The sequence below is a fragment of the Pagrus major genome, chromosome 21, assembly GCF_040436345.1.
Source record: "Pagrus major chromosome 21, Pma_NU_1.0".
NCBI classification, from domain to species: Eukaryota; Metazoa; Chordata; class Actinopteri; order Spariformes; family Sparidae; genus Pagrus; species Pagrus major.
Genome location: NC_133235.1, coordinates 17,584,648 through 17,605,115, shown reverse-complemented (window position 1 = coordinate 17,605,115; position 20,468 = coordinate 17,584,648). Strand labels below are relative to the sequence as shown.

The 20,468-nt window shown below is 38.4% G+C and overlaps 1 protein-coding gene across 1 annotated transcript in view; it reads right to left on the bottom strand.

Moving 5' to 3' along the window:
• insra (insulin receptor a) overlaps positions 1–13,328 on the bottom strand; it is a 58,639-nt gene extending 45,311 nt beyond the window's left edge. Inside the window, exons 1-2 of the mRNA XM_073490550.1 lie at positions 12,124–13,328; positions 382–930 (exon numbers count right to left, since the gene is read on the bottom strand). Coding sequence (XP_073346651.1) covers positions 382–930; positions 12,124–12,229 — 655 coding nt within the window. The 5' untranslated portion in view covers positions 12,230–13,328. The remainder of the gene's footprint in view (positions 1–381; positions 931–12,123) is intronic.
• Positions 13,329–20,468: the final 7,140 nt, after the last annotated feature.

The following is a 20,468-nucleotide window of genomic DNA, read 5'->3' as shown; positions in this document are numbered from 1 at the left end:
GTCATCCAGGTCATGGTAATTGTAAGTGCTGTATCGTAGGCAGCTGGATTTGTTTCAGTTTCTTGAATACTTTTCACCTCTCATCCAAGAGGCTTCTTCAGTTCTAACTAACTCCAACTCCCTTCCAGCACTGAGAACTATGAAAAGCATGTTAATCCATTGGGAGTGCATGATTTCTTACTTAACCCCAATTGAATTGCTGCTACTACCACCATTCTTTCTGTTTTAATGAATGCCGTCAACCAGGACCATGATATGTAACACGACGGATCAGGTCGAGGAAGTATTGCTGTTTCAGATTGCATGACCACAGTTTTACCATAAATAAAGAATCACAGAAATATAATAAATTACATCAGAGTATAACAGAGGACTGCTTACTTCTTTGGCAGTGGTTCTGAGTCCAGCAGCGCTCACTGAAGTGTCCGTTGATGGTGGTCGTCTGGCAGGTCGTCTTTCCGATGGCCGCCCCTGGGCACACGTCTCCACACTCTCGATCATTCTTGTTCGCCATGATGTAGTTGTCCTCCACTGAGTCGAGGATTTTAGACCAGTCCAGTGTGGAGAGATAGCAGAGATCCGGGTTCTTCTCAATTCTCACAGCTCCACGGGTGATGTTCATCAAGCTATGGAGGCCGATCTCTCGCAGCTGGAGCATCTCGAACATCACTAGAGCATAGTTGAAGAACAGGTTGTTGCCTCTGATCACAGTTAGGTTGGGGAAGAGGTCGTTGAGGCTCTCCAGGCCGTAAACTCTGAAGAGCAACAGGTAGTCGGTGACCACTAACAGTTTGGGGTAACTGAGGCCTCGGAAATCTTCGGGCTTGGTCCTGAACATGAGTAAGATCTTCAGGTGGCCTTCGATCACAGTGCAGTTCTCAAGTGTCTGCAGGTTGGTCACATTGTTCCGGATGTCCTTGCTTGGACAAACTGAGAAGACATAAAAGGGAAAGACATGGGTTCTTTAGAAACTAGATATCTTCATGTATGTTAAAGCGAGGCTCAAACAATGCTGCATGTAAAGACTGAGTTGTACAGTAAAGTCTTCTGGGTAACTGGACAGCATTGCTTAAATGAACAGGAAATGTTATGACTCCCGGAAGGATTACAACTGCTGAACGTGACTGATGCGTTAGGCAAGACGTCTGCTCTCTAAACTGGAAAAACAGGGTCGAGTAAGGCAGACATGGTCTCAAGGAGGAAAAGAAATTGCTCTCTTGGTAATTAGAGGGGATATTTTACAGAAAAATATGCGGTTATGTCTCTGGCTTTGATGAAGACCAGACCATCTTCAGTGACACTTTGTTTAGCAACCACATATCTGGCCATGAGCCACTGTCAAATATGGAGTGCTGTCATCAGACTGAGGCTGTGCTCATCCTTGGTTACGCTTAGTTGATTTATGAACTTGCTTCTGAAAGTCAAGACCATAAAAAACATTAGCTAATGCACTAAAAATATTTGTCTGAGAGGGGAACTGTGGCACTAATGGCAGTGTATTGCACCAGTAGTATATTTGTGGCTTTGTCAGTCCTTACCCAGACGCATGAGCCTGTTTGATGAAGGATTTCTTAACTCTGGGTAACATTTTTGTTGCCTCGATAATTTTAAATTCTACTGTATTACAATGACACAGTGCTAGAGATTAATGTAGGGCTGCGACCTACTACTATTTATCCGTCAAATATTTTCTCGAATAAATCATTTAGGTTACTTCATGACAAAATAGTGAAAAAAGCCTAGCACAATTTGTCAGATCCCAAGATGATTTGGCTCTGATGCAACATCCTCACACACAGTGTCCCACCAACAAGACTATCTGATTGGTGACACGTCACAATTAATAGCCTTTAAACACTGAATAATCAGAATCTACCAAGTAACAAGTTACGAAAGTTATCAAATAAATGTAGTGGAGTGGAAGTATAAAGTAGCAGAAAATCGAAGTACTCAAGTAAAGTACCTGGAAATTGTACCAAAGAAGAGTACTTGAGTAAACTGTACTTAGGTTTATTTCATCACTGGTTGTTCTCTTTGAAATCTAGACACAAATACGTTTTCTTTTTCCTGCTCCTCTTCTGCTCATGGAACGTGTATAAGTATAGTGGGTAAAAAAGTGTATATTATTTGTCTTGTACAATTGTTTTTGGAAATCATACAACGAAATTAGCAAAATAAACCAAATATGAATGACTGAATGACAAAAAACTTACAAGCAACTAATTGATGAATCAACCAATTGTTTCAGCTCTACTAGAATGTGAACTGTACTGAAACTCCAGATTAGGGCTGGGCAGCAGGCCTCAAAATAATATCACAATATTTTTAGCTTATATCACAATACACAATATATATCTTAATATTTTGAAATGGCCTCAATATTGTAGGGATGACTACTGGTACTGTCACAAAATATTAACACAAGACTAATAAAGACTAAGTGGGTAAAAGCAAGTATTAGAGCAAGTAGAACAGTCTGGTAAGTTATGAAAATTACACCACTTTACTGTAATGCAGCAGTGTTAACCAGTAAAAGACAACCCTTATCACGACATAACGTTATCCAAAATCTACGAAGGTACATAGTCTCATTTCACCATAATGATATATATATTGCGCAGCCCTACTCCAGATAATGCAGAACAGCGATCGGGAAACCACCTGTGAAATATATCAAACACTATAACACTCAGGGGGGTCTTTATGGAGAGTGCTTACAGTAATAAGGATTTCCTCAACTTTTCTTCGGGACAACAGCCAAGCTCTTGAATATATGCTTTGTGTGACATAACACAAGTAATGACAGCCATAAAGATGTTTCTCTTTGCAGGTGCAACGTGGGACATTCCAGGCCCGATTTTACAGTTCACAAAGTCATGAGTGCAGCTGGAGGTGTGCTGCCTGGTGAGAGGACTGTATTTGTTTACCAACCGACCCACCACTGAGCTGAGCACATCAGGCCAACTGGTCAGCCATGTGGGGAAGCGGTATAACAGCTAGGCGTGCACCTCTTTATGGCAGCAGCTCGTTTTACACCTTCTGTTGCATAACAGTACAAGACAACCGGCACACACACAGAGTGTCCAATTACTGAGTGTCCAAACAACAAGTTTTTCACTCCATGACCTTAACCAGCATGCTCGATCCACAGCACTTATCTAAAGTTCAGCCTACAACTTTGTTTAAAGTACACACACAATCTCCTAACATAGGTTTAAACTGCAAGCTATTAAAAGAAACTTGGCTTCTTATAAAGTACATTTCTCTTTTTAAACTACTTTTAGACATGCGTTTGTGGTCTTGGGAGGATAGCTGAACTGTAAGGATGGATGGCATGCCACAAGCCTGTAATTACAACACATCCACCTTCAAATGAAACATTTCCTATCAAACTGATGGCAACTGCCAGAGGAGGCTTACTGTAGATCCATCAAGAAACACATATAAAACTACAAAGAGCCTCCATCTTTCTCTTACAAGACCTCACACACACTCAAACAGAAGAGTTTAACAGGCAAAGACGTTGGCAGTGTACGATATGAGGGGATAGTGGCTCTGTAGTCGCAGTTAAGTCAGCCAGCAGAGTACTGAGTGACCCTGTGAGTAAGGCGAATCATCACAGGGCGGCGAGTCCAGGCTTCTATCAGTGTACACTTTCAGCCAGGCCAGTATTTTTAGCACCGCATTCCCAATAGAGAATCTAATACACTCCGGCCGTACCAATAGTGGCTCACATTGGAAACTGGAACATGGCAGCGCTGGTGTGTAAGTGAGGAATTTAAGAGCGGCAGCAGAGGAAGAACGGGCCGAGCTGACTTCTCCATGTGGGAACAAACAAAACTTTGGCAGAAGTGGGATTTTTGTGTTGTTGTTGTTTTAAAGTAGAGCACTAAAACTCAGTCCACGGCATAACTCAAGCAAAACAAACCAGGTGCATCTCAGAATTTAAATGCTCCTTGTATTGTCGGGAAAGAGAAATAAAGTGGGAGACATCACAAAGGTTGCTATGGTGACTAGGCTGGCTCAAGCTCTCAATACATCACCTACTCTGAGCCTGGAGACTGAAAAAAACGCCTCGGCACTCCAAATCATCAATTAGAGTCATTAGAGAGGCAGATTTTCATTGACCGATGCCGCCTCGCCGCCTGCACCTCTGAGACAGATGAACTTTTAAGGTTAATTAAAAAGGAGCAGCATGATGGTTTCCCCTTTCAGTAACACTGTGAGTGAGGAAAAACCTGTTCATAATTACATGGATTACTGAGTTATTGATTAAGGATTTGTCCTATGAACAAAACAAGGAAACAATGATTTATAATATAGAACTTTTCAAATGCAGAGGCTAATTAAAGTGAAGAAATGCATTAGGATGGCATTTAAAAACACAATGACAAGGAAAACATCAATGGCGTAAAGTGCAAAAGTTCAATTGAAAATAGTAGTTTGAAGGTTCACTTTCTAGCTTTCTGGAACTTTCAACTATATCACAAACTGTAGAAGAAACTGTCCTACAGGTGCTGTGGATAAAATCGTAGCAGCTACTGACAGAGCTTGCATGCCAGCAGATCCATCTCCAACTCATTAAACTGCAGATAAAGACACTGTGATAAAGTAAAGAAGTTCTGGAAAAAGCTAATAACTGGACCTTGAATTGGAATTGTTTTGTCAGGACCAATTTAAGCAGCAACAAAATAACAAAAGACAGAAGATATTGTTTATAAAAAATAAACAACACAAAGTAAATAAATCATATTGCTATTATTTTGACAGATATTAAGATTGCGATTTAATGCACAATTAGTGATAATTATCATTTTTTTCATTGCAATTTTCATTTTCACAGAAAACTTTCAAATTCATGATGATAGGACATTTGCTGCTGTCTGTACCAAACAAACATGTTTTCTTACATCTGGAGAACAATATATATAGGCCAGAACATCTCTGTACTCCACAGCACCCACAGTACTTCATTATAATGCTCTTTGTTGCACATTATGCCCTTATCAAAAGCTTCTGTGATTTGGATATTACACCTTGCCATATTGCAATTTCGATAATATTTTTGATTAAATGTGCAGCTCTAGATACAACGATGCAAATAATCTTTAGTTGCACATTTTTGCTAATTATAAGAATGTGTTCAGATCCAGCAGGCTACATCTCAAGGTGGTCTGGTTCAAGCTGTGATCAGACCAGAGTCAAGTCAGCCAGACATAAAGGAAATCCATATGCTTGATCAAGTTGGAGAGGAAAAAATATGCCCACAACGAGAACAAAATGCCAATTGGTTTCACACTAATGTAGACAAGTTGCAAACAGGACCAGATAATTCCAAGTGATTATGTAAGGTCAATGATGACATGCCATTGTCCTCGTAATAAATCCACATGGACAGCACTGCGAATACCTGACGTTAATTGTATCTAGGTCACAGGTCAGTCCTAAATTTAAGTCCAAAAATGTACTGAACTATAAATCTGTAGTGTGAACACAAATGCTGTACATAAACACTAAAGAAAGTCAGCTCTACACAGTCTGTCCACAATGTACAATCCCACAATCCTTTCACTACAGCTGCAAGCATCAACAGGCACTGGCGCTTCTGATCTTGGAAAGGAGGTGGATAGAGGGGGGAGGGGCAACAGGTTGTTAGACTGATGGCGTATATTATCGCTGGGCCTTGGAGAGAACTGAGGCCTCAGTAAGCATGCAGAAACACAAACACTCAGTGATTGCAACACTTCCCTTTTCAAGGTTTCGCTGTGCTCTTGTTTTCCAACCTAGCCTCAAACCAACCACAAAATGCCGAGGTCACCGAGATACACGTTCACTGTGTCCAAACTGACATGTGATGTAATCCACTTTGAGAAGGGTTGTAAACCTAATCATCTGTCAGTTTTAAGGTATACCGTAAACACAGAAAGCAACTTTCAATAACTTCTGCCTTCATTGATAAAATCTGTCCACAACAGACATAAATCCCTGTCGAAATACTAAAAGCTGCGTCTGTGGTGGCTCCCTTTACAAGAGAGTGCTGCAGGGGCAGGGACATACTGACACAAAAAGCCTTTTGAGATTTTCAGTTGGATTTTGGGTTATTGGAGAAAATAAGCTCCGTGGCGAAGTTTTTGATACTTACACATCTTGTTCAGTAAGATAATCTTCACAGATAAACACCACCTTAATTATTTTTGAAGCGTAAATATAATCACCAGAAGTAAAAAGCTAATGCTAAAAGAAACAGCTAATGCTATATACAAACTACACTGGGGTCACATGACTTCAAACTCACCACCATTAAGTGTCTTACTACACTGTACTATAAACACTTTACCATAAAAGTGATCAATCTACAAGTTGAAGAGTTACAGCAGTTTGCACGATGACGTATAATGTCCCTGACAACCTCTGCAGTCTCATTTAGCAAATTGCAACCGTATTTTTTAAGACACGTAAATGCGTTAAAGATTCAAACGTAAGGTATTGACTCACGTATTTAAGCTTGTGTAAAACACAGACCTTGTTACAGCCATCTAACTTAAGACCTATTCAAAAAAACAATAGACTTTGAGCCTGAGGTACCAGAAGTGCAAAAAAGCGAACCTATTTCCATGTTTTTAGGACTCATTCCTGCAGCAGCCTAAACAGAGCAGTCATATGTATAATTCATGGCACAATTCAAACAGGATCATATTTTTAAGAAATAATGTCCCATGTGGTCTACCAGAAGGGGCATGACCTTGGCTCTCTAAAGGTGTCTCCAGGACCACAAATGTGGGCCGGTGGTGTAAAGTAGGGGTAACTATGGCCCTGCTTCTGGCTCCCTTGCTCGCACCACACCCATTTTCCAACTCTGCCTTCATTTTGATCTCAGCTACACACCTTTAAAGTGTCATGACTGCGTTTTGCACGGTTGTGATGCTATCGCGCTGACAAAAAGCTGTCCAAACATACAGACAGACATATGAACACCTGCCAAAAAAAACTGTTTCTGTGGTATTTCCCACTTCAAAAGGTGTCTCCAGGACCACATTTTGCCTCGATGACAAACAAACGCAGACTCACAAGGTGAAAACTTTCAGCCAATGCTGTTTTGGATGATATCAAATCATACTCCTAATCATGTGACATCAAAGGCAAACAAGCATTAATCATCACAACTAGTTCAGCTCAAAGCAATGTTCAATAAATTTGCATACAACCACTTAACTGTAACGGCTGCAGTTACAGTTAATCGAGAGAGATTTGTCATCTCTTTAGCTGTGTAGGATTAGATATTACAGCAGTTAGAAAGTGCCGTTACTACAACTCAAAGAAATACTCCCTTCTTGTGAAAATGCTCAAGAGTCATCCTCAACAGTACAGGCTCTCCTATAAATGTCTTGTAAGCAGGGCCGGGAGTGGAGCGGGTTATCGAATGTGCCAGCTGTTTGGTAGGGGTGACATGGCAAGTGCAGCCGGCTGACAATACACTTCAGTCAGTCCAGGGAATAAAATGAAACCAAAGTTATTCAGGCCCTGGTCTTTAAATAGACTGAACTGGAGTGAGAGAGCAAGCCTATGAAACCACAAAGTTCCCTCTTGGGTTTGTTTGATGTGTATCCTGTAAAGAAATGGCTCCAGACCAAAGATCATTTGGTGATTCAGCTGCGTGCTGCCCGCTGCACTCTCTTACAAATGTATTGTATCTCTCTGCCAAAGTTGGCAATGAGGTAATTATTACCTCTAAAGTGTGAGAGCACAATAACAAGCACACTTACTTTTACCTGGGTCACGGTGTCAAGGGTAAAGAACTGACACAACAAGCCTTCCTTCTCAGACGCCTCTTTGGTCAAAGTGACAGATTGTAGGTGTGCCAGATTACTCCATTTTCAAGCTGTACATAATTTTCAAACGTGAACCTGTCAGCCAAGATTAGACGAACATTGTTGAGGTTGACAAGTGCAAAAATCATTCTATTGTCCATATGTCAAACAACTCATGACTTTGGTACTTGAGACAGCAGCAGCAGTTTGTGTGTAGTGTTTTTGTCTGAGTATTTTTGGAGAGGCGGTGGGTGGGGGACAGTTTCATCACCTTACAATTGCTCTCCTTGTCGGGAGGTGTAAATCAAGGGTGCCAGGTCATTGATTGCCACCCCCCTTTCAGGACCTGCTCTGCTCAACAACAGGCTGCCGGTGGCTTCATGGTGAGCCCTTGCTGTGACAAATGAGTGTGTATTTGACAGGGCTCCAGGGTGCGAATGTTTTGGTCGCACATGCGCCAAAAAATCTGTCAAGTATGACTAAACATTTTCATTGGTTGTACTGTGGCACCTGAAATTTAGCAGAAAGTAGCCTATACAAATCTCTTTTTTTTTAAGTGGGTGTGTAGACAGTAGTGCTGTCAAAAATATCTTAATATAGATACATATGAATTCTGAATATTTAAAACAGTTTCAATACTCATTTCTCACAGTATCGATACACCAGGACTAGCTACACGTTTTTGCTCTCCTCCCCGACATCAAGTTGAGGCCCACATCGCCCAACCTCCTCGAGAAGTAAATTAACTTAAATGCGGTTGTTCTTAACACAGAGTACACAGAAAAATCAAAAATGTTATGCCCTCAATGTTATGTTCCTTTCCCTGTAGTATCGAACATCTATATTTTTCAAGGTATTGTATCGAAATTCAAAATTCCGGTATTGTCCTGTCCCCAGTCCATAGATGACCCTGCCGCAGTGATCTCTCCGGTAACGCTTTGCCATGCCTCTTCATCTCCCCAAGTTCAGACCTTGTGTTACCATCCATCCTGAATGATTCTAGTGGACAGCTCCAAGTCTGTCAGTTCACACTTGGCATTAACATGCGTCTCGAGTGATTACTTGTGGTCCGATTTCACTTCCCCTTTCTATATGTACATTACCACGTACATCGCTGGGGGGAAAAGGACACTATGTTTTGTCCTCAAAGAAAGAGAGAACTTAATGTAGAACATTTGGCAAATTTACAAGAAAGCCCAAATAATTAACAGCATTTCACAACAATTTTCTCCTAACTTAACCTCTTACAAAATTGCAATTTTTAAAAAGGGACTTTAGGGACGTTTTCATCGTTTTCAAATTTTCACAAAAGATTTCACAAATAACTGACACAATTTACAATGAAAGAGGGAATATAATGTTTTGCTTTTAACGCCACAGTTTCATAAAGAAACAAATGATTCAGAATTAGCGGTAGCTGCTTTGCAAAGTTGACTACGTTTCTCCTCACTGAACAACTCAATCAGTCAGATCGGTTGAAAAAGACAGCATGTTCACGATCTACACAAGGCCCTATGAAGACAATCCAAAGACAATATACTTTTATATAATAAGTGCCAGAGGTTTAGCATTCAAGAGTCAGATAGCTGGAGGAAAAAGCGGCATATTTAGATAGTTGAAAACCTTTTTACATTTTGTTTCACAATGTTCTAATTGAACATGTTTGTTAACGTGTTTGTTAACATGTTTGTTAAGAAACAGTGACACAGCTTGAAAAACTGGTTAAAAATCTGTTTCATCATGCAACGGACAGAACATTTTGGCATTCAGGTTATTAGAAGACTGAATGTTTTGGAGAAACCTAATCAGAAAGTGTTGTTAAAGGTGCACTTTGTAGTTTTGGGGAAGAAATTCTAATAAGAAGAGGTAGATCTTGAGTGATTTTTTTTATGCCTAAACAAACTAAATAAACAAACTATCTTTGTTTTTATGACTGAATAAACAAACTGACCTTAAAAGACAACAAAATTTGTTTATATGTGGCAGACCCTGCCACCTTTCTAGCCTCAAACAGTGTTCTGGGGACCTTATTTTCCTCCAAGAACAGCTTGTTTATTTAGTTATGGAAAAACTAAATATTTCTGAGTTTGTATTATTACCTCAGTTTTTATTTCTTCTAAAAAACTACATAGCGCCGCTTTAAATAAACTACTGAGTTTCATTTTTCAGAAAAACAGCTTCTTCGCTCTGTGGCTTTAATCTAATGTTACTACATAAGAGGCCCAAACTGGGGCTGTAGCTGAAAGTATGAAATATAAGACATATTTGCACTTATATGGAGAAATTGGCACTCCAATTTTAACTGCCAGCCCCTGCTAAATAAATTGAATCAATTCACACTGCCACTTAATATAAGCTTTCATTATTAGGTGCATTTTTCCATCAAGCTGCGCTGGAAAGCAACCAACAAGTAGCTCAGAAGATTTCCTGACTTCGACACTGGTCAGTCCAGCTTATGAAATCGACCAGTGTGAGGCCCAGGTTCCACTCTTCCCTTGTGTGGTTCGCTCTCGAGTCTGAGAGGAGTGGGAGGATTGGGAGGTGGGAGGGTGACGAGGGGCGCAGTGCAATTACACAACTTGCTTTTGAATTATGTCTTACAATTCTTGCTCAAACTGGTTTGATGACATCGCTCCATTCACCCCTCGCTAAAATCTGATGAAAGGTGAGAGAGGCTGCACTTTTCTTAACTTTCAGCGTGCCTCTTGAAATCAAACTACAGCCATATACTGCAGTGGTGTGGGTTTCGTGTGTGTGCAGACTTCTTATACTGAACAAAGGAGGAGTGTTTGTTCCTGTTCCTGTGCTCATGACAAGATTACTGTAACAAACAAAAGCAACTAATGCAATATATCTGGAAATGTACTCCCTGTTTTTGTTAAAGACTTGAAGGAAATTACTGATTGACAGAGCATTGATTGATAGACGAATACATTTTAATTTACCATAAAAAGGAGAATTTAAGCATTACTTAGATTTTTAATGAATTAGCCACCTCCCATATATTTTAGCAATATTATGGAAGTTCATTACAAAACGAAGTAGCTACACATTGACTGAAAATGAGCCAATTATGCAAATCCAAATTAAAACAAAAGCTGTATTTCTTGTGATTTGAAGTGCAAAAGCCTGAACAGCGGAGAAACCACATGAAGAGCTGTTAACAGATTTATAAATCATCAGTGACCTCCATTGAATCATCTGCTTCGATTAAAAAAGTAGAACATTTCCTGGTATATGGGGCAACGAGTGAACTCTGTATCACGCTTACCAGCAGGTCTCTGATGCTGTCATCTCAAAAATGTACACTAAACTGTTTAAACAAGCAAGTAGTCCCACAGGTTTTCTATACGTTTTCTAATAAGTATAACCAATATTTGCTTTCCAGCAGGGTAAGACAGCGAGTGTATGCAGTCACTGTGGTGTTTGAGAAATGTGAAAATGTCTCCGGGGTGATTGCAAACGCGTTCATTCATTCTTATCACCCAGGCTTGCTGGCTGGTGAATATAAAAGGGATTGTCAGGAGCTGTAAAGAGGGCTTATTGTTACATTCCTGCACTGACCACAGCGGCAGACCAAGGCTTTTCATTTTACAACACTAATAACAACCCGATTATTTCTTCTAAATTCTCAGCCTACTTACTTATTTGGGACAAAACATTTTGTTTACAGATCCGGCAGAATCAAATAGCTGATAAGCGTTAACCTTTGTCCCTTCAATGCAGTGACTAACACTGTTGCTGCTGACCTGCCTTTATCAAATCACCATTACTAACAAAACAAACAGATCTGGAGGATAATAATTCAGGGTGTCTGCACTGATCATGTTGATTTGTATGTGTTAAGTATTTCTTAACATGTTTTCCTTCTCAAATTTAATTTGTCTTTTTAATTTAATTGCACTGACTATTATAGTTTATAATCTGTATGCAAAACCCTTTAAGAATCGGTATCACCAGTATTAAGGGTCATAATGGATCTCTAAAATGTGTGTTAAAAAAGTAAAATAATTAATTTAACACACAATAAAAGGATGGTGTAATCATTTTTAGATTTCAGTGTTAACCACCTCACTTGCAATAGACAGAAAATTGCACAACATTTGACAGATTTGCAGATTTCTTTTTGAACAGATGTGAGTTTGTATCTGCAGATGATCATCTCCAGTTCCTTAATACTTTGCATAATTTGCATTTTCTTCAATGAATACACGAGTTGTTCTTCAGAGCATGCAGCCACACATTCAGACAATTTCACACAATTAAAACACTTCATGTTAACAGTGATAAAGTGTGATAATTTAATGTAACTTACCCTCTCCGCTCGCTCGATGACAGCTCATCACTAAGCAGACAGCGGCCACAAGAAAACACAAACACAAAGTCCGGAGCCACATAACTGACTCGGGATAAGACACCATCCAGCACTGTTCAGGGTCAAATACAGAATAATCCTTGGCGAGGAGGGCAGTTCAAACTGGAGGAGGAATACCTTCAGGAAACTGGTTTTGTTTTGCGGCGTGGGCCAACAGGTAAACAAAAATAAATAAAAGACATCCCGGAAGATGGGCGGAGGAACGAGTCCAACGTGTTCAGTCAAACACAAGCTAGCGCTGCTGCTCCTGCTGCTGCTGCTGCTAAAGTTAGCCACCTCATGGAAAAGCACCGTCAACACACACCAGCAACGGACACGAGTGCTCCTTTTGTGTCTTTAATCGCATTGGTTAGCTAAACTGGCCCAGTTGAGTTTGCCCGAGAAAAAAGGAGAGCAAAAACAGACTTGTTGGCCGAGCAGAAGCTAACGCTAGCGCTAGTTCAGCTAACTAGCCAGCTGCTTTTTTTTTTTTTAGCTAGCTTGGCTCCACCACTCCAGTCCAGGCCACAAGTGAAGTTTGCGCTGCTTTTCAGCAACCCTCTCAATCAATTTTCAACTTGAAAGAAATCTCACCACATACCCACACAGCTGCACTGCATTTTCCCTATATGAATACACAAGCTGCATGCACGAACATCTCAGCAAAAGCGACCTTTAAGTTCATTTAGAGAGGGTTTTTTTGGAGCCGTTTGCTGCTGACTCGATGGTTGTGGCATGCGTGGCGTACGTGTCTTTCGCAAAGAAAAAAGAAAAAATCCTCAAGTCCTCCAGCGAGCCCAGAACATTACAGGTGACTTATTTAGCTTGAGAAATAGGGTGTTTCATCGGTTGGCTGTCCGGCTCCACAGCGACAGCTCCTCTCCAGCACAGTGCAGAGATTTGAGTGCTTCAGACCTCGGCTCTCTGAGGGGCTGACAGTCGGACCCCTTCGTGGCTCCGCAGCGCTCCGCTTCTTTTTTTGTTTGGAAATAAAAAGAAGAAACGCTGCAAGTTTTTAAAGCCCCGCACAGCTGACTGCTCCATCAACTAAGCGTGTATCCGAATGAAAGAAAAAAAAAGTGGGTGAGATAAAGTTTAGCGACTTATTGTTGTCTTTTTTTCTTTCTTCCACGCACAGAGGTAGATTGTACAGTCTCCCAGGTCCTGCAGGATCCCCCCTTCTCTCCCCAGCCTCTCCGCCAGTAAACAAACCCTGCCAGTGAGCCAGATGGGCTTGAGGGGAAATACGGACTGGAGCTTATTGGATTACACAACAAACTGATCCCACTGTCAGCTGGTAAAAAAGTAATGCGGTTACTTCTCTGCCTACTTTGTAGGGTAATCAGTCGCGCAAGAAATACTCTGGTGCCAGATGTATGGAGGACTGAGACGGACAAAATCAAAAATAAAGAAATTATTGTCTCAGTGAATAAATTAATATGCCATCAGACGCACCAAACAAATGGAAAATAATGAATGAATGACAATAAACAGATATGTGACATAAATGCATATTTCTGCTTTTATTTGCTGCTGTATGTATTTACCTTGGTATTAATTCAACAATTTATTTACTTTACCCCATTTTACCTTTCATTGTACAATTCATTTGAAATTTGGGATTTCATATGTGTTTTTTCTTTTCTTTCTTCTTTTCCCCTGCAAGAAATTGGCAATACAGTAATTTGTAATTTATATATATATATATGTGTGTGTATATATACATATATACATATATGTATGTATGTATATATATATATGTATGTATGTATATATATGTATATATATATGTATGTATATATATATATATGTATATATATATATATACATACATATATATATATATATATATACACACACACATATATATATATATATATATACACACATATATATATATATATATATATTTACACATATATATATATATATATATATATATATACATATATATATACACATATAGATATATACATACATACACACACACACATATATATACATGTGTATATATATATATATGTGAGATGGGCCAGATATTATCTTGACACAGAAATAAGAATTAACTAACCAACTAATTTATTTATTCTTTTTCCTCCTATTTACATTTCTGCTTCATTATGCTAACGAGGGGGCTGTCATTTAAAGCCAATCACAGCAAAGTAGGATATGTAACCTTTAATAAATAAATTAATGCCTACATTTGTTTTCAATTTTATTTTTGGTGCATTTACTGGCATATTGATTTATTTTTAATTTGTACTTGTGTTTTACTTGAGTATTTTCATTTTCTGCTACTATTACCTACTTTTTACTACTTTTATTTGATAACTTTAGTTACTAGTTACTTTGCAGACTATGCTACATACTTGGAGGGCTGAAACTACCAAAATTAAAAAGAAAGAAAGAGCAGAAAATTTTAAAAGAATAATTACAGGAATCGGAAATGAATAGGGGGAAATTGCAAAGGGAAAAAAACTAAATACATTCAAAATTAATACATTGATAAACAAAGTGGAAAATTAAATGGGAAAGTAAACAAATAGTTGAATTACCACAAAGACAAATAAATAGAGGCAAATAAAATTATTTATGTCACATTTTATAAATTAATCAATGCCTACATTTATTTTTGGTGCATTTAAAGGCTTATCAATTCATTTATTAAGCCATTTATTTTTTATGTTTGATTTTGTCAGTGTCAGTCGTCTGTATACATCAGAGCCAAAGTAGCAGATTTTTAAATTAATTTATGTAATCAATTAAAAAACAAATGTTGAAAGTCAGCTCTGATAACCGACTAGGTCTAGTGACAATGATATACATGGACTATATACATACATACATGTAAATATGCTGTATGTATAATTTACTTGTACAAAACAAATGTGAAACACTGTAACACAAGTTATATTTCGGACGTGCCTGATTAAGAGAAGGTAACTGAGGGTAAAAACTGTGAGGAAGTTCTGACTTTTTGTCACTTATAAACTATTTGTCTGTTACAAAGATCACATGGCACTAAGTTTTGAAAGAACCCAAACTTAAAATGGATTCTTAATTTTAATCCTTGTAAACATCGACTGTATGCAGTCGGATTTGGTCCTTCTGCTCATGTTTGAAACAGAAGAAGATCCTCAGTTATTTTAGGACTCAGAGGAAGGAAAATCCTCGTGTGATTCAGCCATTGTTTAAAAACAGAACTTGATTCTGCTTTTTGATCATGTAATGTTCTCACACTCAGACAGACCAGTGGAAAAAAAACACATATTTCACACTTTGCTCACAACTCAGAGTCGGAAAATATCTGGGATTGTTCTTCCTGCCGTGTTTGTGCGAGCTGTAATTGAGCCACGATGCCATCTCCACATCGCTGCTAATTCACTACCTGTTTACATCCTCCATCAGGGCAGCAGCATGTTTGGTGCAAGATGATTGTTTCCTGTTGTTTATTGTTCTGAAATGGGTTTTTACTGGAATTCTACACTTACGGGATTTCTGTGGCAGCTGTGACACTTTTGATCAGCAGTTCATTGTGAGGTTTTCTCTGGCTGAGATTTGTCTGTAAAGCATGCAGGTGGTGTGAAAGAACACCAAATACTCTGCTGACGCACGCATTGACTCAATGGGAAGTGACCACTTGAGAGTTACGTGAAACAGGAGAGCAGCTCATTAGTAGTATTAGCACTTGTTAATCAGAGTTATTTACAAAAAGAAGAGAAAGCAGAGGCTCGTACGTGTTCACAACATCACGTCTGAAATGGTGGAAGGAAAAGAAAAGAAGCGGGGGTCAAGAGGTGATGCTCGAGAAATGTCACCAAAGGCTCAGAAGTAGTTACTGAGTGGATTGGACCTTCATGAAATGCAGCAACATCTTGCGTTATAAAGAAAGCAGAGCAGAATTGCATCGCTGTGAATTCTTTATCTTAAACATAATCCCATATTTAGTGTGCAGTCTGTAGGAGTGAGATGCCTTAATGAGATTAAAGCTGAGTGAGCGACTGGATATAGCCACGTCCCACTTCTCATTCATGAGCTCCCCTCTACAAAATATTTTATTTTTGACTCTCACAACAGAATATCAACAGTGACATGTTCAGGTTTTGTCTGATTTCTTAGGTTTTTCGTGCTTGTAACATATATAAGATGTGTGTTTTGTATTTGGTGCCATGGTAGATCAAGGGACATGCTATCACACAAAATGATTCATTATAAACTTTATTTACTTTAAGTAACTTTACAGGCAAAAAAAATTAAACATTTAAGCGCAATGTTTAAAGACACAATCTGCAACATTTCTGCATTAACCCATTCATGACTAACAGCTATTTTTATTATAGGGATTCATATTCAGCATGCCTTAATTGATAGACAAAAACATTAAATTGAAAAAATAAATATCAGATTTACACTGAATCAAAGCAAATAAATGAAATTTAAGTTTTTCTGAATCCAATGAAATGAAACATTTGATATAACTCTTTGTCATTTTTTGAGATTTAGCCATTTCTGTTGCATTTAGTCATTAGTCACAAGGGGTTACAATGTCTAAAAGTGACCAGACCTTTGTTATATATTTTGTTGAGTTTTGCACTTACATCATCCGAAATGTTTCCAACAAGGTTCAAACCCAGAGAAATCCTCATTTTATTCAAGGAAACAGTGAGTTTAATTTGGAAGCCGTCGCCGTTACGTGCGTGGAAACACTAGATGATACTTCAGAGTGAGAAAGAAAGTTGGTGAACATGACTGAACAAAACATGAATTAAACTAGGGCTGTACGTATTGTGTGTTTAAATACAATGAAATTAAATAAAATATCCATAATACAGTAAATTGGATTTTTTTTTTTTTTAAAAACGGCTAAATAAAAAAACACAACATATCAGAACTGTTTTCGATATGTGTTTACGTCCTTATGTCCTTTAAAACTCTTTTTTATCGTCACATGTTTAAAACATTCATGTTGAAGTGAGCGTCCCATAACAAGTCAAGTCAGTTTTGTTTATATCGCCCAAAATCACAATCATGACGCCTCAGTGGGCTTAACAAACTGTACAGTGTCCTCTGACCCTCAATTCAAGGAAAGGAAAACTCCTTGTAGCAGGGGAAACCTCAGGAAGGCCCACAGAGGACATGCAATAGATGTCACATGTACAGAAAAGACCAACATATACAGATTACGATGACAAAATATCTGATACAAGAAGATTATATGACATATATATGTGAAGACTGTGGATCCAGGAGGATGACAGTGCAGGCACCTCCTCTTCATTGTGGTGACAGAAAATATCAGAATTGTGTTTTCAGATTTTGGTTAAAAAGCACAGATACAAGGAGAAAACAGATGTTAGAAATGATCCATGATTAACCATCTTTCAAACATTTAAAAATGTTACAGAAAAATTAGAAAAACACTTTTTATTCTTTTGCTAATGCAGTCATTTCCTGGGTCCATTATTTAGTTCCAACCAGAGTGGCCAAAGCAGAGCACGTACCCTTCTGTGCTATTTTGACCAGATTAGGGTCATTATGGCTCAGAACTATTGATGTGTTATTGAGGCTAAGATGAACAAAAAAAACCAAATGACTCATAAACACATGATGTGAACACTGACCGCCTGCTGCCTGTTACGGGGGACTAATTAGGGTTGTTGTTTTTGGAGCTGTGACTCTTAATCCTGACCTCTGCTGGGGTCGTGTCAGACCGTGGAGGGTGGAGCAGCAGTCAGACTGAACTGCTGCACAACACGACCTCTATTAGTGTGATTCAGGTGAAAGGTGGGGGTGGGGGGCAAGGTGGCAGGCAGGTGGAGCCACACACACACGAAGAAGCGATTAGATCTTGTTTGTGGTTCCTCAGAGGATATAGACAATGGTTTTGCTTGTTGGAATTACAATAAGACAATAAATTAGCAGGTTTATTAAAGTTAATTCGATCTAAGGAAGGATAATATACACTGTAATTATGATTTAATTTACATTTAACCTACATTTAGTTCTCCTTTTTGGGGGGTGGGGTTGCAGTTGTTTGAATAGAAAAGTTAAATAATATAGTTTTTATCTACATTTTTTAAATTTTATTTATCTATTTATCTATTACATTACATGAAAAAAATGTAACCTTGTTCTAAGGCATCTTAAAGGCGCTCAGTGTAGTTTTGGAGAGGAAATTCAAACTCATAATTTAAATATTTAATGAGGTAATAATACAAACTCAGAAATATTCATCTTTTCCATAACTGAATAAAGAAGCTGTTCTCAGAGGAAAATAAGGTCCCAGAACACAGTTTGAAGCTAGAAAGGTGGCAGGGTCCGCCACATATAAACAAAGTAAAACAGTATGAAATTGTGTTTGCTTATTCAGTTTATTCAGTCATGAAAATGAAGAGAGTTTGTTTATTTACTTTGTTGACCCTAACCCATAAAAAATCAGTCAATGAAGATCTTTCTCTTCTGATTAAAACGTCTTCCCCAAAACTACGTAGTGCACCTTTAAGTTCGTGGTAAAATGATTACTAGAAGTGAACCATAAAGTCTGTTTTATTTTTGACAGTCACGTTTTTGTTAACTGTTAACGCAGTAAAGACTTTTGAAAACAATCTGCATTGAAACGGCATCGCCGCTCAGCAACAATGTGACTCAGACAAAAATGACAGACTTGCTGTTCAGTACGATGGATTACAGAGCTCAAGCAAGTGTCAGCAATCTTTTAATAGATTCATTCTGCACATGAATCAATAGAAACAGTGGCCGCCATAGAAAGAAGGGAAAACACATCGAAAAAAAAAAGAAAAAAGATCTACAAGGGCTCGTTTATCCCAAATGCAATTAATGTGGTCAAACAATTACAGTAAACTGAACACTATGGGTATGAATGCACTGACAGATGTAAAGTTGAGAGATCTTTGATTGGTTGGTGTCATGCGTGGACATTAAAATTATTCTATTCTATTCTATAAAAAAAAAACCCGACATCAACGCATTAGAAAATCTGCAAGGTACACATGATTTGCAGATAAGGAGCCAAAACTTGCAAACACACAGGTATGGTCATCAGTCCAAATGACATACTGAATAGTTTAAATCATTGGTAGTCATCTCCAAAAATATAATATAGTTTTCCAGTAAAGCAACATTATGTAGAAATTGGCATTTTGTGCTATTTGAAAACCTCCACAGTTACTGAGTACAACATTTTCTAAGTTTTTAAAGTACTTTTAAGGTTAAAAAAAAGTTACATAATATTGCTTTAATTGTTTACTAAAGTATGAAAATCATTTTAGTAAGAGTTGAAACCTGCTTGAACTGTTCTCCACCGTTTGGTTTCCTGTCAAAGGCACGTGTCCTCGAAATGTTGTGTGGTAATGCTTAGAGCAGGAACTCTTCCTCTGTGGTGCCTTCAAGGAAGCTTCAACTTCCAATATTTACATGTTGGCTGTCAAAAAGTTGCTTTCACAGGCTATGTTGTCGTGAAAATCAGACCCGGAAGATGAACAATAAGCAAACATGGATGTCCTGGAAGGGACTGTGGAGTTGGCACATGCTTCAAAGGTTACAGTTTGGCAGACGATTCTTAAGTGGTTTACAGGACTAAAGCAGTGTGAAAGAAGCGGACACAGAAAGACACAGAAACGTGCCACAATAAAAATGCATTCAACTGAAAATAAGGATTAAAATAATAAAAACAATTAAAATGGTTTATTATTTGCTGTAAAGTGAGCAAAGTTACACTACACCTGAGTAAGTTATTTAGTGAAGTAAAGCTGAGGGAGATGGTTCAAAGTTTTGGATGAAGATAATAAATTAACCTTAATGTTTATTATGTTAAATCATAATGCTTCACTATATGTTTAATTAGAATTTAAATAAAAGAATAAAAACACCATCGGGGTCTGGATTAGCTCCCTATAAACATTGCTTTAACAACACTGTTTTGTCTGCCATCTTGAAAATGAAGGCCGACTGGTGTTCCAGATCAGACCAGTATTTCCATCTTCTTTCACATCTCCAATATAGACTAATTAAATGAATAAACTCTGGTTGTCTTGTCTTGTTTGTTGTTACGCTGAGGAAAAACAGAAAGCGATCCTGTTTTCTTTGCAACAGTGTCGCCAACAGTAATACCACTTGGAAACGTTGTGGGGTGAATTGAAGCTGTTTATTTTTTTATTTATTTTTCGGCCACTCGGGGAAGAAGAACCCGGGGAAAAAAAAGAAAAAAATGCTGGGTGACATCCGCAAATGTTATTGAGTTGACATACCAAACATGTCAGCTTCTTATACATCCAGCAAACACAGAA